General features: G+C 29.8%; 2 protein-coding genes and 1 pseudogene across 6 annotated transcripts; 2 read left to right on the top strand and 1 right to left on the bottom strand.

Moving 5' to 3' along the window:
- Nucleotides 1–3438: 3438 nt before the first annotated feature.
- Nucleotides 3439–6465, top strand: LOC149493819 (putative beta-D-xylosidase 5). The gene is made up of 6 exons (XM_089726426.1): nt 3439–3969; nt 4051–4356; nt 4452–4621; nt 4711–5153; nt 5290–5703; nt 5791–6465. The coding sequence occupies exons 1-6, from the start codon at nt 3481–3483 to the stop codon at nt 6396–6398; spliced, it is 2430 nt and encodes an 809-aa protein (XP_089582552.1). The 5' UTR covers nt 3439–3480; the 3' UTR covers nt 6399–6465.
- Nucleotides 6466–15047: 8582 nt separating this feature from the next.
- LOC149493820 (uncharacterized) lies at nt 15048–18652 on the bottom strand. 4 transcript variants are annotated; one of them, XM_089726270.1, is made up of 5 exons: nt 18364–18652; nt 18146–18226; nt 17215–17304; nt 16844–16930; nt 15048–15327 (listed from the first exon to the last, which is right to left on the bottom strand). In XM_089726270.1, the coding sequence occupies exons 1-5, from the start codon at nt 18542–18544 to the stop codon at nt 15203–15205; spliced, it is 564 nt and encodes a 187-aa protein (XP_089582396.1). In that variant the 5' UTR covers nt 18545–18652; the 3' UTR covers nt 15048–15202. The 4 variants fall into 4 exon arrangements, with proteins under 4 accessions (XP_089582396.1, XP_089582397.1, XP_089582399.1 ...); XM_089726271.1 differs by lacking the exon at nt 18146–18226; XM_089726273.1 differs by lacking the exon at nt 17215–17304.
- A 1504-nt stretch (nt 18653–20156) lies between these two features.
- LOC149493821 (beta-xylosidase/alpha-L-arabinofuranosidase 1-like) lies at nt 20157–22148 on the top strand (annotated as a pseudogene). Its single transcript, XR_016322686.1, has 4 exons — nt 20157–20185; nt 20396–20836; nt 20973–21386; nt 21474–22148. The product of XR_016322686.1 is annotated as a beta-xylosidase/alpha-L-arabinofuranosidase 1-like (transcript).
- Nucleotides 22149–23683: the final 1535 nt, after the last annotated feature.

Below are 23683 nucleotides of genomic sequence, written 5' to 3' on the forward strand. Positions count from 1 at the left end.
AGTACTTACGGACAAAAGGACAGAGTGAAGAAACGTAGATCTGCTGTTACAGTGAGAATTAAATTGTCCCAATGAGGTAACCCATAACATAGATCTGCCGTTATGGATCAAGGTACGCTTCCGATTATTGTATATTCTTGTCAAACAAATTCTATGAACAATAGATCTGGGCTATATTAAAGTTTATTCAACACGAATTTGACAAGAGTAGCACGTCCAGCCCTCAATATTAATTAATTTGATTTTTTATTTTTTATTTTATTTTATTTTATTTTATTTTATTTTATTTTTGCATTTAAGATTTTACCACAAGTCATTTGGAACTTAAATTATTTCCTTTTTACATTATTAAATGCATGCATATGTATCCGAAAAATTTTTTTTATAGTTTTTACCTTCCAATATAAAACCATTATGAAAGACTAATATATTTGTCAAATTATCCATAAGAGAATTTTTTTTTTTTTTTTTTTTTCGTTGTTAGGTTCTGTTATGCTTGCAAGAAGTATTTTTTAGTAGAGAAAATACATTTTTATGTATAAGTTAGTTCAAGTTTCTATTTTTGACATGCTTTCAGTTTTTTAATACAAATTATGTAAAATTCTATGAGCTCGATTAATTTTATATCAGAATTGAAAATTTTTGCAGCAACAATGAAAACAGGTAGCCTTTGGTACATAGATTTTTTATAAATAATGTAATATTGATCCAAAATTAAAAAAACAAAAAATAATCCATATGTTAAACGTCAAATTTAAGATTCTTATACTTTTAATTATTAATTTAAATTTAATTTTACTAATATAATCTTAATATAGGTAATTAATAATAATATATTTATTAATTTCAATAAAAAGTTTATATTATACTCCGTGCAGCGCATGGGGGGACGACAAGTTTATTAATATTAACTAATTTTTTCTAATTTTACACTTAGTTATATTAAAACTAATAACTAAAGTAATAATGCGAGACAAGATAATTTAGTCAAATTAATACATAGCTTATTATAGTTTCGCAATTAATAAATTAATTGCTTCTTTTATCACCATGAGAAAAAAAAAAAATATCAGTGATACTAATTTTCGAAAAATATATCATCAATGATATTATTGACATTTATTTCAGCTCTATAAATGACTAAATTAAGGAAAAGTAAATTAGAAAATAGGCAAAAAAATTAGTTTAAGTCCGAAGTGAAAACTTTCACTGGGCTTCAAGTTAAAAACTTACTCCCTCTGTTTTAAAATAAATGTGGTTTGTCATTTTTATAATTTTCAAGACTCCATTAATTTTTGAAAAAATTATAATCGCACTCTTATATTTTATCGAAATTAACGACTTTACCCTTGTATTTCTTAAAATACACTATCATACCCCCATCTTTTCAGTCCATCAAACGCTGTGACCCTTTACTTCATTTTGTGCACCCTCAGACATTAAATTGTCATGAAATGACATTAATAATCCTAACTAAAAGACAAAATCAATTTTTGCCTTCCTGGAATACTGCTGGCACTGCATGTGAGATTAAATATGGTTTTCGCAATGTAAACTGCACCTCCACTGTCCGTTAAGAGACAACAGCTTCCAGCGAGCTTCATCAAATTGGTGAGCCGAAATCAACTCCGTTCTCTCTTCTAAATATCTTCCCTCATTCAATTTTAAGTTTCATTGAAATGCGTAGTATGCCTATAGTTTCTATATGGAACTGCTAATCCTAGAGCCTGCTTGCAGCCATAGAAGAGTAAATACCATCCTTCTATGGCAACTTTTTTCCTCACTCTATTTGATCCGCAAATATGAAATGCACAACGAAACACAACAATATGATAAAAATCAAAACATTTTCTTGTTGCTATGTTATTAATATATGAAATCGCAAGGAAAAGTAAACATTAGCATTTCTAGAATTGCACAAAGCTTTATTATAATATCTTCAAAACAACAAACAATGCTCCATTTTTTTGCAAATGAGGCAATAAACAATGTTATGGACACTCAACATTCAAACTTGTGTTTCCGTATATTCAAGTAAATCAAATTATTATTGTTGAGTTTCAAACACAGGTTTGGGTCATGAGTTTTTGGCTTGTTTACTGGAAAAGAAACAGAGGAAGAAGAAGAGGAAATTTTGGTGAAAAAAATTTCTCTCTCTTTAGACTGTTAAGTTTTGTTTGACTTGTGCTTTAAAATCATAAAAAATTGACAGGATGGAAAGATGGTATAATGGAAAGAAAATACAATAGCATAGTAATCTATTTTTAAAAATACAAATGAAGTTTTTTTTTTTTATAAAATACAAGGGTACAATTATAATTTTCCCTTAATTTTTTTGTTTCCTAATCTACCTTTATTAGTTTTGTATTCTACTCATAATTTATTTATCCCTCAATTACTTCCTTAATTTAATTGGAGGGGAGAATAGACATTTTAGAAACTAATTTTTGTAAAATTTAGACTAGTAATTGCATTCCTTAATCCATGTGCCGAGCTAAAAAAAACAACACTCATTTTGAAATGTAAACATTAATATTATTTAACTCTAAAAATAAAAAAGTAAGCAATTATTTCAAATAAGATTAAAACAACTAGATTGGTAAAAGAAAATTTAAATCAAGCAGGTCCTGATAGACATGCCATTGTCCTTTATACTTTCACGATCAAATACCAATAAACTATTAATCTGTTTGGACAATATTATATTTTTCAAGGAGTAAATTAACAGTTATTAGACTGAAAAAAAAAAAAAAATCAAACACAATAACCATCTTAAACTAATATCAATTACAAACCACAATCACTCTGAAGGTGATAAAACGTCATTCACATCAAAAGGGAATATAATGTATAAAATGAACTCAACAAATTGCGGATGCAAATAATTAGTCATTTTTTTTCTCCAAAGACATACTAGCTAATTGGAAATATATGCGAATTACTTTTCTTCTTCTTCTTTCTTTAATAAATAGAATTCATAATAAAAATACTTACATGTAAGAACAAAATGAATCAATAAATAAATAAATTCTTGTGAACATTTACAGAAAATAAAAAGTTGAAAAAGGAGTTAGAAATATTTATCACAAAAGATTTTTATTAAATTCTCTCTCTCAAGAAAAAAGATTTTCACTAAAAAATAAAGCAAAAGATTAAAGAATTTTTCGTTTCCAAATCATATTAGTGGATAAATTTGTAAGAAAAAGATTTTCCAAACAACAACAGATGAAGATTTTTCCTTTTATCGGGAATGGTATAATTGGATAAACACTAAATAATCAATCTTTTTTTTTTTTTATGAATAAAAAGACAACAAATATAATCTTAACTGAAAATATACATGAATCTTACCTCAACCGCTAGCTTAGAAAGTTTCAAAAGATTTTGAAAACCAACTGTGAAAACAAAAATCAAGAATTGCCTATAAATAACATAACCAGTTTTAGAACCATAAGCACCTCTGCAAAATCTAAAAAGGCCATGGCTGAAAGCTTAAGTTCTATTCTCATTATCAATCTTTTATGTGTTGCTTTCTTTGCCATTTCTACTGCAGCAGCTAGAAATGGACTGAAAAAGCCATTAGATGCCACCACATTAGGCAAAGATGATGTTTCCATTACTGGGACTAATTTCACATATGTCTGTGACCCTTCTAGGTATGCTGCCCTTGGATTGGACATGGCAAATTTTGCCTTCTGCGACAGGTCCCTTCCCTATGATGCTAGGGCTAGAGACTTGGTAAACCAGATGACATTGCAAGAAAAGGTTCAACAGCTTGGACATGAGGCTTATGGTGTGCCTAGGTTAGGGTTACCTAAATATAATTGGTGGTCTGAAGCCCTGCATGGTGTGTCCAAGACGGGCCCAGGAACTTTCTTTGACGAAGTTGTTCCTGGTGCAACTAGCTTCCCTACTGTAATACTCACAACAGCTGCTTTTAACGAGTCTTTATGGAAAACTATTGGTCAGGTAATTAGTTTTGTTGCTGTTCCTAGCATTAAAAGTCTCAGACATACGTTAGCTATTAATGTAAATATTTAACTAATGCAGGTTGTTTCGACGGAAGCAAGGGCAATGTACAATTTAGGTCGGGCCGGATTAACTTTCTGGAGTCCGGTTATTAATGTAGTAAGGGATCCTCGATGGGGAAGAGTCATTGAAACACCTGGAGAAGATCCTTTCATTGTAGGTAGATATGCTTCTAATTTTGTAAGAGGCTTACAGGACGTTGAGGGGACTGAAAATCACCCGGATCCAGACTCTAGACCTCTTAAAGTTTCCTCATGTTGCAAGCACTTTACTGCCTATGATCTTGAAAATTGGAAGAACATTGAACGCTATATCTTTGATGCTAGAGTAATTTTCTTGAAGAAAAACCTTTGTTCGTTTTTTTCCAAAATTCAAAATCATCTTAGTGACAATTAATTAAAGTTATAACTGAATGCGTTCAGGTGAATGAACAAGATATGGTAGAAACCTTTAATCGACCTTTCGAGATGTGTATCAGAGAAGGTGATGTGAGCAGTATTATGTGCTCTTTCAATCGTGTTAATGGCATACCTGCTTGTGCTGATCCGAAACTCCTAAATCAAACGATCAGAGGAGACTGGAATCTTCATGGGTAAAGAAGATATGATGAGCTTGAATTAATTTAATTTCTTTATTCAATAAATAATACAACTGATTACGATTTTATTGTTTTTGTGACAGATATATAGTCTCAGATTGTGATTCCATCCAAGTTATGGTTGAACGCCATAAATTTCTTGGTGACACTAAGGAGGATGCAGTTGCAAGAACACTTAAAGCAGGCTTGGATCTGGATTGTGGAAAATACTACACCGAAAACACTGAAGCTTCAGTAAAGCAAGGAAAGGTCGGGGAAGAAGACATAGACAGGTCACTAAAATATCTCTATGTGGTGCTTTTGAGAGTAGGGTTCTTTGATGGAATCCCTCAATTTCAATCTCTTGGCATCAAAGACGTGTGTTCCGAACAACACATTGAATTAGCAGCACAAGCAGCGAGGGAAGGAATTGTCCTCCTGAAAAATAATGATCATACTTTGCCCTTGGAGTCTGATACGATCAAAACCTTAGCTGTTGTCGGTCCTCATGCTAACGCTACCACGGTTATGATTGGAAATTATGCAGGTACATATTTTTAACATCTGATCTTGAGGTTTCGTTTTGTTTTGGTTGATTCCCTCTTTTCAACCCCTATTGGGTCAACTACAAACCTTTGTGCCAACCACATGCTCCAAACTGATAAACATTTTGATTATTACAGGAATTCCATGCCGATATATCTCTCCCATTGATGGGTTTTCGACATACGCAGAAGTGAGTTATGCAATTGGATGCGTCGACGTTGCTTGTAGGGATGACAAATTGGTATTCCCAGCAATGAAAGTTGCACAGGAAGCTGATGCTACTGTAATAGTAGCAGGTATTGACTTGTCTGTTGAAGCCGAAACCAGAGATCGGGAGGATCTCCTCCTTCCTGGTTACCAAACTGAACTTATCAACAATGTTGCGAATGCTGCCAAAGGTCCAGTTGTTCTCGTAATCATGTCAGCAGGAGGGATAGATATCACTTTCGCTAAAAACAATGACAATATCAAAGCCATTTTGTGGGCTGGATATCCTGGAGAAGAAGGTGGTCGGGCCATTGCAGATGTTGTTTTTGGAAAATACAATCCTGGTAATTGACTGGCTAGTAGTTTTTGATTAAGAAATTTCAGTTTTTTATAACTTTTGTAATTTTTTATCTTTGTTTTTCTGGGTTTAGGAGGAAGACTACCACTTACTTGGCATCAAGCTGATTATGTTGATCAACTACCAATGACGTCCCTACAATTGAGGCCAAATGATGAACTAAGCTATCCAGGTCGAACTTACAAATTCTTTAATGGCTCTACAGTTTACCCATTTGGGTATGGACTCAGCTACACTAACTTCACTTATAAGTTACCACCTCCAACAACATCAGTTAATATAAAAATAAACAAGTTCCAACATTGCCATAGCTTGAACTACAAAGAAGACACCTTCGCGCCTCCATGTCCATCAGTCCGAACTAATCACTTATCCTGTAAGGAAAGTTTTCAGTTTGATGTTGAAGTGAAAAATGTTGGATCCAGAGATGGAAGCGAAGTTATGATTGTTTTCTCCAAGCCTCCGGAAGGAATTGTAGGGGCAAATATTAAGCAAGTGATTGGCTTTAAGAGGGTTTTTGTTAAAGCTAAAAGTAGCCAGAAGGTTAGCTTTGAGTTTAATGTTTGTCAAAGTCTGCAGATCATAGACTATAATGCTTATAGTGTTCTGCCTTCAGGAGGGCACACTATCATGATTGGGGATGATGTAATTTCTTTTCCAATTCAAATTAGTTTGAGTTAGGGAGATGTTAGCCAGCAACGTAGCTATTGTCTAAAATTTGAAGTTAATGAAATTTAGTTTTGATTTATGATTTTGTTTCTCTTATTATTTTTTTGAAAATCTTAAAGATGAATTGGGAAAAAGCTAGTTTCCATAAAATCTTATAAATTAAACCATGATATATAAGATGTGTTTTGATTGGCGGTGCGCTGCGCTTATTTCCGCTGCAGTTACAAATTAGTTCTGTTGCTTCGCCTGGTTCTTGGTTTCTGAGTTATTGGCGATTTAGTGTTCAAGTTGGTGAACTGCTTAGTTGCTTGTCTTGATTTCTTAATGTTTGCTTGGAGCATGTATTTTGGCTGATTTATAGTTGCCTTTTGTCTTGTAGGTTATTTCAGCTTTCTTGTATTTTCCTTGTGCGTGCAAATACCCTTCTCTACCTTTTAATAACATTTATACTTGCCTATAAAAAAAAAAAACCATGATATAGATTATGTGATTTTTAATATTAATCCTTTTCATTTATGAATATTCCTACACTAGAGCAAATCCATCTTATCTTAGTTATCAAAAAGTTAATTACACATTATAAAATGAATAGAATCACTCACTCGTCGCTCTAATTGAAGTCTACGTTTCACGCTAAGTTTAAACTGAACTTATTTATATCATCAAATCAGTATGATCATATGGGCTTCTAAAATAAAAACACCAATTTACTATTGCTTTAGCCATTTGACTGATAGTTTACTTATTATTTACTGTAGATTGATTATTTTTCTTGCGATTTTTCTCGCGAAATGTATGCAACATAGCAAGTTGAATAATAATAAAATAAGGTTAGTTTATTTTTTTGAGTTAAATCAATAAACAGTTTGTGTTTGTCTCAAATTGTAAGCTATCTTATCTTTAGAGCTGTAATGAAAAAAAAAAAAAAATTCTTTTTGGATATGTTGAAAAACCTTTATTTATTATATGAAAATACAAAATTGCTATTACAATTAGTTTTTTATCCAATTACTAATCATTCAACTCAGTAGACTGTTAAATCAATGCGACGTTTAGAATTCGATATGAACAAATAAATTTATATCTTTTGTGCGCAACAAGGTATAATTTAGTGGTAAGTGCATGTATGATCTCACAATAGATCCTCATTTAAATATACAACTCAGATTGTTGTGCATGAATTCTCAAAAAAAAATTATATATTTTTTTAATAGAAAAATTTTGTAGTTCAGTTAAGACTAAAGAATAAGCAACTCAGACAGTAGTGCATGAATTACCATTTTCATGGTTTTGTTTACAACACCCATTACTTCCAGAACCACTTGCAGGATCATACTGATTTGGAGCTCTGCTATCATATACAACTTTTTTATATTCTAGTTTATGATACCATCCATCATGGTTTTTTTTTTTTTTTTTTCATTACCATAAAGTGAAGGCAGCCTATGCTCATGATAGCAAGTAAAATGCATGTGATTTTATATACAAATTTTACAGTCTTTCTGATAATTATTAAGCATAAAAATTAGTAATTTATTCCCTAATCCATGTGGATTCGACAATCTTTTGTTCACTCAATTACTTGTACGGCCCGTGCACTTGCGGAATACGCATTCAAAGTCCATCAGCTGAGTTTCTAGGTTTCCACCATTGCTGGAGCTCGGCTCATGCTGAGCTGCAGTTCCAACGGCAGGCGTACTTTGGGTGGGTTCAAGCTGGGGTGTAGACCCTACTTAAAGGGGTTGGTTCATTCGGAGGCATAGATCCAGTTGCAGGCTTATGTTTCGTGGCATTGCCCCGATTAAGGATATTATCCATAAATTATGATATCGTGTATCGAATATGAATGATCAAATTTTTTTTTAGAAATTTTGGATGTCAACAATGACATTTAAATGCCTACACTAAGTAAAAAGATTAGTTTCTTTAGGAATTCATTTATCGTTTTGAATGGACTATTATTGGAAGTAATAGGTTTTAGAAATCATGAATTAATAAAATAAAAATTAGACTTTTATCGAAAAAAACATTAGAGAACATAGTAGCTAAAATTATTGGAAGAGGAATCATACACTAAGTTTGCTTGGGAAAATACATCTTTAGGTGAAAATAATTATTCGATTTCTATATTCATAATTAATACAAGAATCAAAACAATTAATAAATTCACTTAAAAATTAGAAGCACTACAAAATATTCAAAGATCCTAAAATAAAAACTCATGCGGTGGAAACAACAAATAAATAAATGCCAAATAAATTTTTTTTAAAAAAAAAAAAAAAAGAAAAACAATCCCTTAATCAACAAGCGTAACTTATGGGTTCTTGATTATTAAAAACTTGATAAGAAAAAACATAATTTTTTTTATCAACAAAGTTATATTATGAATAAAACGACCTAAGTTTAACTCACTCTAAAAACTAGCTTAAGCGGAGGAGGTTTACCTAAATTTTATATAGACTAATATAGAGGGCCTTTGTTAAAGCGTAAATTAATAAAAAGAATAGCATTGAATTCGATGTTTGTAAAAAATTCTTCATATCATAGATTATACTGCTTATAACATTTTGCCATCAGAAGGGCACACTATCTTTAATGGGGAGATAGTGTGCAAATAAATCTCAAGTTTAGGGAAATATTTGTTAGCAAAATATATAGCTTTGGCCAAAAAGTTCGAAATGGAAAAAAAATTTAGTACTATAATTTTTTATTTTGATTTTGTTGAACATTTTAAAATGACCTGATTACTAGCATTTGAATGGCCTAATGCATAAATTAACTTATGTACTTTACGTAAAAAAATCTTATAGCACCCTTAATTTTTACTTTGACCTATTAAAAATTTCAAATTATAAAATTGCAGAAAGTATTTTATTGAATTTTCAAACTTTTAAAATTATATCAATTAAATACTTATTAGATATATAGTTAAAAAATGTGAAAGTTATTGTTCCAGAGATTATTCTAACCACAAATTAAATGAATATCTTGTGCATAAATACCAATGTTAGCAAAATTTATAACTTGAAGGGCATAATATGTCACTAGCATAGTTTGGTATCGTAAGATTTTTTCCACAAAATATAGGGATATATTTATGCATTTCAAACTTGTGTTTCCGGCTTATTCAAGTAAATCAAATTATCATTGTTGAGTTTCAAACACAAATTCAGGTCATGAGTTTTAGGCTTGTTTACCGGAAAAGAAATAGAGGAAGAAGAAGACGCAATTTTGGTGAAAAAAATTTCTCTCAAAAATTTTGTTAAGTTTCAAACACAGATTTGGGTCATGAGCTTTAGGCTTGCTTATCAGAAAAGAAACAGAGGAAGAAGAAGAGGAAATTTTGGTGAAAAAAATTTCTCTCAAAAACTTCTCTCTTTAAATAATAAAAAATTGACGGGATGGAAAGATGGTATAACAGAAAGAAAAGACAATAGTATAAAGATAACAATATTACTATGTTACTTTATAAAAATAACTTAGCATTTATTTTACTATATTACTATGTTATTATTAATATATATGATTATGTTTATATACATTTCCTTACATCTTATTTATATTCTTTTATGTTGCATAATAATTATTGATTTGGTGCATTATACTGGGTGAATTGTTTGATTACTTGTGCTATGAAAGTGTTGTCCTTTGTTTGTGTGGAATTGGGATGAAGTGGGTCACTATGGGTTTCTGAGGGCAGTCTTCGATACCGTCAGCCATGTATGGGGAGATCAGTCCCCCCGTGTGCATCTGATGATATATGATGTGGAAAACCACAGGGTGGCTGCCTGTTGGTATGAAAAAGAAAAGAGAGTATAAAAAAAGAGAGTGCTGGTCAAGTGAGGATTAGACCAGTGGACCATGTATGAGGGATCGGCTCCCTAGTGCACACGTTTGAGAGGGCGGGCCATGAGGGAGGATGGCTCGCCATGGATTTTGGTGACACCACTGACTAATTTCCATTTGTTTGATTATTTGAAGGTGAAGCCACTTGTGAGTGTTGATGTTGTGCCATATGTTTGACTGGTTGTGTGTTCATTTTAGTATCTTATAATGCATTTCGCGTGAATGCTTGTGTTATGCATTATTTATTATTATTCACTGAGTTGCAAAACTCACTCTTCTTTATTTAACTTGTCAGGAAGTAGAAGCCCATCGATCCGACTAAAGCTCTGTAATCTTCTCTGTAGGGCTATAAAAGTAAACTCTGATTTCTGTAATTAGCTAATTTATGTATTGTTATATGTAAAAAACTTCACTACTTCTAACTATTGTTGAACTCCGCAATTGTAGGACCTATGTATCTCTAATCTTGGTTTAATAGGTATGCTAATCCATGATTGTCCTTATTATTTATCTAAATACATATGAATCAGTAATCCATATTATCAACGAGTTGTATTAATAATAGGCCTGAACTATGTTTTATTTGAGATATTTGAGATTGAGCCAGGATCGTGTGATTACTATTACTATATATATATAAATTAATATGGGCGTACTGCATCTAGGATTTTGCTTGGCGTGTATGGATTTTGTAGTTTAGGCTTAGTACGGGCCTTGGAGGCTTTAAGCTTACTTTGGCCCTAGTGCCGGTCCAGCCCATGGTTTCGGGTCGTGAAAATATATATATATATATTGATGTGGAGCCAAAACTCTTGTTACTCTCAATGTCTCCTCAACTTCTATAATATGCTCACATATAAATTTAGAACAGAACATGAGTATGTAATTGCATCCACGAGCTTTTAAAAAAAAAAAAAAAAAAAAGACAATAGAAAGAGGGCAATAATAATTCTTGCATTATACATCCATCATTTTTGTTTGATTCGAATATATATCAACCAATTCGCCCACACATTCTCAAGATATGACCGCAACTTTCCAACTGCCAGATTGAACTACTTACATGATGGAGAACAAGGCAAGATATGGCCACAACTTTCCAAATGTCATATCTTCCCAACTACAAGATATGCCCACAACTTATCAAATTCGCCCACACATTATCAACTTTTTCTTTCGGTTATCAAATCTGAGAGTGATTTTCTTTCCACTTCAATACTTCCATTTTTCTTGCAACTAGATTTGATAATGAATCATCTCTCTCTGTCGCCATTTTTTCGTTTTTAGAATGAATGTCAGTCTCCTTACTCTTGGACATCATAATTGTTGAACGACATCAATGAAGGGTCACAAGCCAGCAATTTTTAACATTTAGTGTAACTTGGAGAGGTTTGAGAGGATAGTTTCTAATTGGTGCCTTTCTGGAAGTATACACCCTTATTTCACTTGAGCGGAAAAAAACATAGGGTACAAGTTATTCTGAGTAAATGTTGCATTTTATTTAAGTCTATGTCGCTCATGTCTCATTCGAAGGAAATGAGCGTGGAATGTTCATTAGTGCTCATTTAAATTACAAAATTACATTCTGTTAGTCGGAGTTAACGAAATTCGTTCACATATTTACAATCCACATTATGGACAATTACATAAAATGTCACTCATTTTTGTGCTAACAAATACAAAGCCAAGCACACAATGAAAACCACATAGACAAATAGTCATTCAGTCATACTTTGAAAACACAAGTGTATTAAATGCCAACCCTTTTTCTGTCTAACACTTTTCTCATTTAACAAGCAATTATCACTCGCATAATAGAGCTCACATAAGAGCATTTTAGATGTTTATTTGCATCCTTCTCAAAATTTCAATTTGAAGTAAAATTCTCTATGTTAAAAAAACACCATAATCGTAAAGTTTCCCTATATAAAGAGAAAATAGGGAGTACTTAATTGGACTCATCTCGATGACCATTACATCAAGTTAAATTTGAATTCATTTAGATTTTTACAATTTATGGGAGTCAGAGCATCATATTCGAGATTTTAGATGCATTCTTTTAATCAAAATATTAACAATATGTTACTACTCACCGATTAATAGTTTAACTCAATATTAGAATCAAAACTTTTTATTCTATATATCTAATAGGTAAAAAAAAGATACAAAAAGACAAACATATATAAACATATTACCAATTTATTCATTTGATATCTCATCCATTAGATATGGTAAAAGCACCAAAAGTAGCAAGCCATATTTTCAATTTTCAAGTTTGTCTAGTTGAAAGATATGATATATGTTCTTGGAAATTATGTAGTCGATTAGGACCACTTGGAGCCTTTCTTTTCAATTCCCACATAGAATGGTCAAAAGCTATATCACCATTTGGAGAGTTGTCTATATCACCAGCAGATCGCTTAGAACTTAGGCCAGAAGGAGTTTGACCATCAATTTCAAAATTTTTTATGTTTATTGGTATAAGGTCGCGATTATCTCCAGTACTGGCAGATCCTTCAACTACAGGTTGTTTAGAATTAATAACAGAAGGACGAGATTTAGCTCTTCCAGCAAAGAAAATTAGGAGAAAGATAAAAGCAATAAGCAAATAGGCTTTTGGAAAACCTATTATCTTCATTTTCGTTTTGCAGCCTCACTATATTTACAACACAAAATGAGGATGTTTTAAGGTTAATCTCTCATTTTGTAGGGTATTTATTTGTGTCAATTGGTTAATTTATTAGCATAATTGAATTTGTGGATTGTGCTTTATTGTTTTAAGTACTTCTAAGATTTGTATTGCCAGAAATAGCATATTTATATTTATTTGTAAAGATTTTGCAATTAATATGGTTAGGTTAATAGTTGCCACTTTTTTTCTTTTTTGCTTAATCAACAAAAAAAAAAAAAAAAAAAAAAAAAAATTCCTGAACTTCTTTGTTTTCTTTTTTTTTTTTTTTCAAATTTTGCCAATACTTCTAATATTTTCAACCATAATTTAGCGTTAGTGGACCCCATTTTTGCCATATTACCTACATATGGACACCGGCGGTGCCATACTATGTCGAGTGGGGTCAATTGATCCCACTCAATTTTTTAAAAAATATTTATAAAATAGAATTAAATTGGTAAAAATTAAGTGAAAAATTTAAAATTTTTAATTTGATTGATTCCACTAAAAATCAAATTAAATAAAATGATTCCACTAGAAAATATTTCTAGCTCCACCAGTGCATATGGACAGGCCACGTAAGATTCAAAAAGTCTTAATTGAGCATCATCAAATGCTGCTTTGGGAGAGATCAAATGAGAATTTTTCTTTTCCAGATTCAATGTTGATGGTTCTTCCATGTATAAACCCAGGGCAGCGGGCATTGGTGGGGTGTTGAGAAGCTCTCTTCAGATCTTCTTATGTATTTTTTATCAATCACCGGCATTATGGATTTCAATGAAGTAGAGATTAGAGCTATTTTATAAGCCGTGCATATTATTTCAAATTCAGGTTACAAAAATTCTTTTCTCTTTATTGAAACACATTCTAGTTTTGCTTTCTGCTGGGCCTCCCTTAGCTGCAAACGAAATCACTTTGTGGATGCTTTGGCTAAAAAAGGAGTTCTTGCAAATCACTTGTTTCTAGCTTGGGGTTAGTACTGTTCTTGATTTCCTAGATGTATCTTTTGAATTTTTCTTATCTCAAGAAGGATTTTGTAGTCTCCTGGTTCCATTATTTATTTGTTGAGGTATATTTAAGTTCAGGCTATTTCACTTAACGTATCGATCATAGTCTAATTTTGGTGTTTTGCGCATCAATCTCGGTGTAGAATATTTGGCATATTAAGTTTTTCTTTACTTTAACATGATTTATAAAATAACTTGATTCGAGGGAAAAAAAAATTATATCCATTACATTAGCATAAAATATACAAATTTGATTTCTTTTCTTTTTTTAATCTATTAGGATGTTCTATGGAGCAAAATAACAATATGCGTCATACAACAATGGATAGTCCTTTCGTATATTCACAAAATGGATAAAAACTCTTATAATCAATAGAACTCAAATTCCATTGGCTAAATTGATCTCTTTTTTTTTTCTTTTTTGGTATTTTAGCAATGAATTGCATGCATCTAACTTTATTATTGCAATATACTGTTACCTTTGTTCTATAATATTTGTAACATTTGAGAAAATAGTTTGTTCCAAAATACTTGTAACATTTGTGGTTTCAAGGAGTAATAAATTTTTTTTTTTTCATGTTTACTCTTTGCATATGACCAATAATTATTACTTCAATTTAATAGATTTTTTTAGAAAATTAGTATTAAATTAAAGGTAATATAATGAATTTACTCGATAATTTATTGTAATTTAGAAAAATTTAATGGTTTTTTAAAGGAACTTGAAATTCCAAATGTGACAAGTATTATGGAACATAAGTAGTAGATAATAACATTTCAGTCTAGGTTGTCAGAATAAGTTTATTTGGTCAAATCCAACGCTGGCTGCTAGTTAAAAATTTTCAAAATAAAATATCGAAAATTTTTAAATAAATTCCAAGAAGTGACTGTTGGTTACATTTTAGACATCAAATTTAATTTTTCATTTTTAATTTAAATTTAAAATTAAATAAAATTAATTATTTTCATGAATAAACTCTACCCTTTGGCACGCCTTGAATAAATTATTCTATATGTTAATAAATTAAATCCTAATAACTCATTGGCATTAGGATTTGAATTAATTCGAAACTTAATACTAATTATTGTATTGTTATTATTATTATATGAATTATCGAAAATTAAATTAATATAATATAAAATAATAATAATAATCCATTTAGGTAGCATTAAAGCAAAGTATATTATACAAGGATCACTTGTAAATACATAGATTATACTAATTAGGAAGATAAATATATAATAATAATAATATTTAGGCACCTTTTCATCTTCTGGTTCTATAAGTTGGATCAAAGGTCTGCATAACTAATAGGTACATCCACTAGTTCATGCTCTAACTCTGCAGCATCCGAACTGTTACTGCCTTTAGCTCTTTGCTTTTTTGGATATTTCTGTTGTTTGTACTTTTTACCTCCTGCAAAAATTTATGTAACATCAACCGTTTTTTAAAATGTAATTAACTACTAGCTTGTGTATGACCCATGGATATACACCAATAGTAATTAAGTATTTTCTGACAATATTTACAATTTCACCTTTTTATATGTTGTATAATTAGTTTAATAATAAAAATATAATGACATATATATATATATATATATATATATATATACACACATGATAAAGAAAATATAATAGACAATAAATTTTTGCTGCAAATATTACAGTTGTTATTAAATTCTTTATTAGTTAAAAAGTTATGTTTCTAAATAGAATAGAAGACTATATTTACTTAAACTGTTTTCTATTTTTTATTTTTTAGAAAAATGAAAAACAAAAAATGGAAAACATATTCACTTATTAATAATAAAAATTCATATATCAAGTTAAAATTTTTTTATTATTGATAACTTTTATAATGAAAAGAAATAAAAAATTATAAAAATTTTGTATTTTTAAATATATTATTGATTTATTTAAATTTTATCATTTTGTACAAATTTTTTAAAATAAAAAATTATAATATAAATACTTCTATAATTATAAATGCTTCTATAATTTTCAATAAAATTATTTATTAGATACAAGTAATAGTTATTATCAGTATTCTGAGAACCAGACCGGTCAATGAACCAATGAAGATAGGGATTCGCTGAATCGGAGGGTTCAACTGGATTTTTATATATAATATTTTTAAATATATTTATTAAATAAAATAAAAAATATAGCTTAAAAAACTTTGATATCAAATAAAAAACAGTTTCAAATTTGACTTTTACAAAAGAATAAATAATTAATAAATAATTTTAAATAGAAAGAATAAAATATGACTAAATTTAATCCTATAAAAATTAATTAATTACAATAAAATATATTATTATTTTCCACATTTGGCTTTTGGCTTTAAAGGTAGACAATTTAATTGTTTTAATTAGTAGATTAGGACTTTCGATTTAGAAACAAATAGGTCTAGAAACTAAAAACTCAATGGCCCAGTTTTTAAGAGGTCAAAATTTAAAAAACGCCCACATTTTTAATTTATTTAAGTTTGGGAGAGAACACAAAATTGAATTTTTTTTGGCGGAAGGACCATAATGCATAATAGGAAAAAACACAAGGACAAAATAATGTATTTTAAAAAAAGAGATATAATAAATAATTTTGGCATAATACAAGGATAATATTACAATTTTTCCTAAATTTAATTATGGAGAGGTCATCTTTTTAAAGTGGAAAATAGGCCGAGAACATGACTTTTAATATAATGGAAAATTATGACAAATAACACTTAAAGTTATTTTTCAAATCGTAGTTAAATTTTGGAGAAATGGAAAATTATTTTCAATTTTCTAAATAGAAAACTCAAAGAGTTTCTCTGTCTTTCAATTTTTTTTGAAAAATTTTTCTCGAAAACTACACATATTTCTACAAGTAAATAGTTCCTAAATGGCTAAAAATACTTTAAACAAATAACCGAATAAGGATAATACCGTTTGAGGAACCTTGATTGAAGAGGTTATCATAAGACTCTTTCAGAAACTTCTCAATTTCTCTTCTCTGACTTTTTGTTGGCGAGCCTTCACAATACATAATGACATCAAAACATATATATATATATATATATATATATATGTTTCTTTACAGATACATGATAATGAAAATAATTAATATTGAAAAGTAAAGTTTTGCTAAAAATATTACTATTAATACTAATTACTAAAAAAAATTATATTTCTAAATTGAAACTTTATCTTCCAGCTTTAATGAAAAACTTTCCAAAAAATTGCTCCAATTTTCTACGAGTAAACAATTTCTAAATAGCTAAAAGTATTTTAAACAAATAATTAAATAAGAAGAATACCTTTTGATACTTTTGAGGATTGATTGAGGAGATTATGATAAGACTCTTTCAAATACTTCTCAATTTCTCTATTTTGACTTGTCCATGTGTCTTCACAATAGATAATAATATCAAATATACATATACATATATATACATGATTATGAAAATAATGGATATAAAGCAGTAAAGTTTTGGTAATATTACTTCTAAAGTTTTTATTAGAGAACAAAATTATGTTTCTAAATTGAAATTTATTTTTCATTTTACTTAGAAAACCTTTCTAGAAAATTATTCCAATTTTTAAAATTAAATAGTCCCTAAATAGCTAAAAATACTTTAAATAAATAACCAAATAAGGAGAATACCTTTTGATACTTTTGAACCTTGATTTAGAAGGTTATCATAAGACTTTTTTAGAAATTTCTCAACTTCTACTCTCTGGCTTTTTGTTGTTGGATCATTAAAATACAAAATGATATCAAAATATTACGTAATGTTCGACAATGGCTTTTTAAGTAGATTTTAGTGTTTTGACAATGTTATTTTTCATATTGTTCGGTAACATAGCATTTAAACTAGTTTTTAGAGGTTAAACTAGTGTTTTACAAAAAGCTAACCCACGTAACATATAACATTTAGCGTTTTATGAAAAGTTACTTAACTAGCTAATAATAAATACTACTAAAACAACTAACAGCTACCAAAATAATTAATTTTGCTACACAGATACATGAATTTGAAAATAATGATTATTAAACAGTAACATTTTGTGAAAATTTATTATTATTACCGCTAAAGTTATTATTCCTAAAATTAAATTATGTTTCTAATTTGAAATTTTATCTTCCATTTTTCTTGAAAAAATTTTTTAGAAAATTACTCTGATTTTTTGCAAGCAAAAACCCTAAATGACAAATAATTTAAACAAATAACTGAATAAGGAAAATACCTTTTGATACTTTTGAACCTTTACTAAGGAGGTTTTCATAAGACTCTTTCAGAAACTTCTCAACTTCTCTTTTCTGAGTTTCTGTTAGTGGGTTTTCAGAATACATAATGATATCAAAATATTACATATAATATATATATAGTAAAACAAAATTATGTTTCTAATGAACTTAACTGGCTAAAAACACTTTAAATAAATCATCAAAATAAGAAGAATACCTATTAAAAGTTGTGAGCCTTGATTTATGAGGTTATCATAAGACTCTTTCATAAACTTCTCAACTTCTCTTTTCAAATTTGCAGGAGTTTTGGTTGGTGGATCTTGACAAATTTCTTTATTGGACTCATTTTCAAACATGTCGAGGAAATTGTTATAAGAGTCTTCCAAAAACTTTGACATTGTTTGTTGTGATTCTAAGGATGTATTAGTGAGAGCACTAATACTTCTTTGCTTTGCATTGTCATTAACATAAAATACTTTGAGATGACATTTTTCTCTCTAGTGAGAGTTCACTTTTCTCATTGAAACTAGTACCTATAAAAATAATAATATATAGAGAAAATGATAAAAAAAAGTCTATTCATGTATTTTACCTTTTTAATAAATTATATCTGATTCTTTTAATTTTACAAATCCATTTGGATTTTCGACTTTAATTAGTTTTGACTTTCAAATATATACGTTATTCAACTTTATATTTAAAAAGTTTAAAGATAAGCATGCGAAGTAGCTAATTAAAAACTAAATTGAACTGATTAAATTTCAATAGTTTGATTCAATTTTTTTTAATAATTTATTTCGGTTCAATTTTAAACTTTGATGAATTTGTGAAAGGTATTTTATAAGTTATTGAAAATTAGATCACTTATTAGATTTGAGAAATTTTGATGGATAAAATGAGTTTATATTTTTATACATTCAACAATTTTTTTAATAAATAAATGTTGAAATAAGAATAATTACTAAATGTTAATTTCACATTTTTCATTAAAAGTCCTAACAAAATATATATATATATATAATAAATCAAACACAATATATTTAGAACCTTTAAAATATTGTTTTTCTCTCCTAATAACAATTGTAAAAATCATTCTACTATATATTTACAATAGTTTTATATGTATTGATTACTAGATTTTATATTAATAAAATAGAATTTTAAAGCAAAAAGAAAATGCAATTTTGTATGAATAAAATGTTTTTTTAGAAAAGATAAATAAAAATAGAGATTGAATAAGCAAAAAAATTTGGCGTTCTTACTAATAACATTCAATTTTGTAGCTAAATTTCATTATCATCCAAAAGGTAAAATTGCAGAAATTTTTCTAATTTTAAAATTAAAATTTTTATCGCTCGATATTACTTGAATGTATCTCCAAATGTCGTTCTTCCTAAATATTAATGGCGCATTCTATTTTATTCAATTCAATTTAGTCAAATTTGCATGATAAAATGATATTTATCTAAATTTTTAGTAAAACTAAAATAATTTTAAATTTAGTCGAATTTTAGTTGCGAGATTTGGCAAGTTGTTGGCTGTAATTCTTGTGGTAAAGAAAGCTTCGAATATTGTTCTATCAAGAACATGAAGAAGATTGGCATTGCAGCTGCATATTGTTTTAGATAAATACTGTTCCATCAAATATGGTTCGTGTTTTTTTTTTATCCCTTTAATTCTTTCTTTTACTTTTACTTTAGTTTCAATTCTATTAATTAAATATTAATTTTTTTATCACTTCTTTATTTCTTAACTTGAACAAATTTTGAAATTATGTGAAAGGGCTTTCCATTGATATGATCAAAGTTATGATCCATTTAGATCTCTTTTTTTTTTTTTTTTTTTTTTTTTGCATGAGAAAACAAAATTCTTAATATTATTAGAAAAGAGAAAACAGGGAAAAAGTTTAACTAATTCAAGAATCTAACTCAAGCCAATAAACTTCCCTAATACACCTAAACTAAGACTTGAATCAATTATATAAAACCCGGAAAACAACTGAAAATAACTATGATAAGCTTAAATCCTTCACTCTTGAGGTAAGAGTAAACAAATAAAACCTACAACATTATAACCAAGCAAGAAAACTTTCTACAACATTCACCCCTTTCTTAACTAGAAAATTTGCAAAATGATTTTTAGATCTTCTGATATGAGCAAAACAAATATAGGAACACGACAACACCATCTCATCCAACTTGTTGAGAGTAATAATACAACTGATTACGATTTTATTGTTTTTGTGACAGATATATAGTCTCAGATTGTGACTCCATCCAAGTTATGGTTGAACGCCATAAATTTCTTGGTGACACTAAGGAGGATGCAGTTGCAAGAACACTTAAAGCAGGCTTGGATCTGGATTGTGGAAAATACTACACCGAAAACACTGAAGCTTCAGTAAAGCAAGGAAAGGTCGGGGAAGAACATAGACAGGTCACTAAAATATCTCTATGTGGTGCTTTTGAGAGTAGGGTTCTTTGATGGAATCCCTCAATTTCAATCTCTTGGCATCAAAGACGTGTGTTCCGAACAACACATTGAATTAGCAGCACAAGCAGCGAGGGAAGGAATTGTCCTCCTGAAAAATAATGATCATACTTTGCCCTTGGAGTCTGATACGATCAAAACCTTAGCTGTTGTCGGTCCTCATGCTAACGCTACCACGGTTATGATTGGAAATTATGCAGGTACATATTTTTAACATCTGATCTTGAGGTTTCGTTTTGTTTTGGTTGATTCCCTCTTTTCAACCCCTATTGGGTCAACTACAAACCTTTGTGCCAACCACATGCTCCAAACTGATAAACATTTTGATTATTACAGGAATTCCATGCCGATATATCTCTCCCATTGATGGGTTTTCGACATACGCAGAAGTGAGTTATGCAATTGGATGCGTCGACGTTGCTTGTAGGGATGACAAATTGGTATTCCCAGCAATGAAAGTTGCACAGGAAGCTGATGCTACTGTAATAGTAGCAGGTATTGACTTGTCTGTTGAAGCCGAAACCAGAGATCGGGAGGATCTCCTCCTTCCTGGTTACCAAACTGAACTTATCAACAATGTTGCGAATGCTGCCAAAGGTCCAGTTGTTCTCGTAATCATGTCAGCAGGAGGGATAGATATCACTTTCGCTAAAAACAATGACAATATCAAAGCCATTTTGTGGGCTGGATATCCTGGAGAAGAAGGTGGTCGGGCCATTGCAGATGTTGTTTTTGGAAAATACAATCCTGGTAATTGACTGGCTAGTAGTTTTTGATTAAGAAATTTCAGTTTTTTATAACTTTTGTAATTTTTTATCTTTGTTTTTCTGGGTTTAGGAGGAAGACTACCACTTACTTGGCATCAAGCTGATTATGTTGATCAACTACCAATGACGTCCCTACAATTGAGGCCAAATGATGAACTAAGCTATCCAGGTCGAACTTACAAATTCTTTAATGGCTCTACAGTTTACCCATTTGGGTATGGACTCAGCTACACTAACTTCACTTATAAGTTACCACCTCCAACAACATCAGTTAATATAAAAATAAACAAGTTCCAACATTGCCATAGCTTGAACTACAAAGAAGACACCTTCGCGCCTCCATGTCCATCAGTCCGAACTAATCACTTATCCTGTAAGGAAAGTTTTCAGTTTGATGTTGAAGTGAAAAATGTTGGATCCAGAGATGGAAGCGAAGTTATGATTGTTTTCTCCAAGCCTCCGGAAGGAATTGTAGGGGCAAATATTAAGCAAGTGATTGGCTTTAAGAGGGTTTTTGTTAAAGCTAAAAGTAGCCAGAAGGTTAGCTTTGAGTTTAATGTTTGTCAAAGTCTGCAGATCATAGACTATAATGCTTATAGTGTTCTGCCTTCAGGAGGGCACACTATCATGATTGGGGATGATGTAATTTCTTTTCCAATTCAAATTAGTTTGAGTTAGGGAGATGTTAGCCAGCAACGTAGCTATTGTCTAAAATTTGAAGTTAATGAAATTTAGTTTTGATTTATGATTTTGTTTCTCTTATTATTTTTTTGAAAATCTTAAAGATGAATTGGGAAAAAGCTAGTTTCCATAAAATCTTATAAATTAAACCATGATATATAAGATGTGTTTTGATTGGCGGTGCGCTGCGCTTATTTCCGCTGCAGTTACAAATTAGTTCTGTTGCTTCGCCTGGTTCTTGGTTTCTGAGTTATTGGCGATTTAGTGTTCAAGTTGGTGAACTGCTTAGTTGCTTGTCTTGATTTCTTAATGTTTGCTTGGAGCATGTATTTTGGCTGATTTATAGTTGCCTTTTGTCTTGTAGGTTATTTCAGCTTTCTTGTATTTTCCTTGTGCGTGCAAATACCCTTCTCTACCTTTTAATAACATTTATACTTGCCTATAAAAAAAAAAAACCATGATATAGATTATGTGATTTTTAATATTAATCCTTTTCATTTATGAATATTCCTACACTAGAGCAAATCCATCTTATCTTAGTTATCAAAAAGTTAATTACACATTATAAAATGAATAGAATCACTCACTCGTCGCTCTAATTGAAGTCTACGTTTCACGCTAAGTTTAAACTGAACTTATTTATATCATCAAATCAGTATGATCATATGGGCTTCTAAAATAAAAACACCAATTTACTATTGCTTTAGCCATTTGACTGATAGTTTACTTATTATTTACTGTAGATTGATTATTTTTCTTGCGATTTTTCTCGCGAAATGTATGCAACATAGCAAGTTGAATAATAATAAAATAAGGTTAGTTTATTTTTTTGAGTTAAATCAATAAACAGTTTGTGTTTGTCTCAAATTGTAAGCTATCTTATCTTTAGAGCTGTAATGAAAAAAAAAAAAATTCTTTTTGGATATGTTGAAAAACCTTTATTTATTATATGAAAATACAAAATTGCTATTACAATTAGTTTTTTATCCAATTACTAATCATTCAACTCAGTAGACTGTTAAATCAATGCGACGTTTAGAATTCGATATGAACAAATAAATTTATATCTTTTGTGCGCAACAAGGTATAATTTAGTGGTAAGTGCATATATGATCTCACAATAGATCCTCATTTAAATATACAACTCAGATTGTTGTGCATGAATTCTCAAAAAAAAATTATATATTTTTTTAATAGAAAAATTTTGTAGTTCAATTAAGACTAAAGAATAAGCAACTCAGACAGTAGTGCATGAATTACCATTTTCATGGTTTTGTTTACAACACCCATTACTTCCAGAACCACTTGCAGGATCATACTGATTTGGAGCTCTGCTATCATATACAACTTTTTTATATTCTAGTTTATGATACCATCCATCATGGTTTTTTTTTTTTTTTTTCATTACCATAAAGTGAAGGCAGCCTATGCTCATGATAGCAAGTAAAATGCATGTGATTTTATATACAAATTTTACAGTCTTTCTGATAATTATTAAGCATAAAAATTAGTAATTTATTCCCTAATCCATGTGGATTCGACAATCTTTTGTTCACTCAATTACTTGTACGGCCCGTGCACTTGCGGAATACGCATTCA

This window comes from Jatropha curcas, chromosome 9 (assembly GCF_041381405.1).
Source record: "Jatropha curcas cultivar XTBG-Jc1 chromosome 9, XTBG_Jcur_1.0, whole genome shotgun sequence".
Taxonomy (NCBI): Eukaryota; Viridiplantae; Streptophyta; class Magnoliopsida; order Malpighiales; family Euphorbiaceae; genus Jatropha; species Jatropha curcas.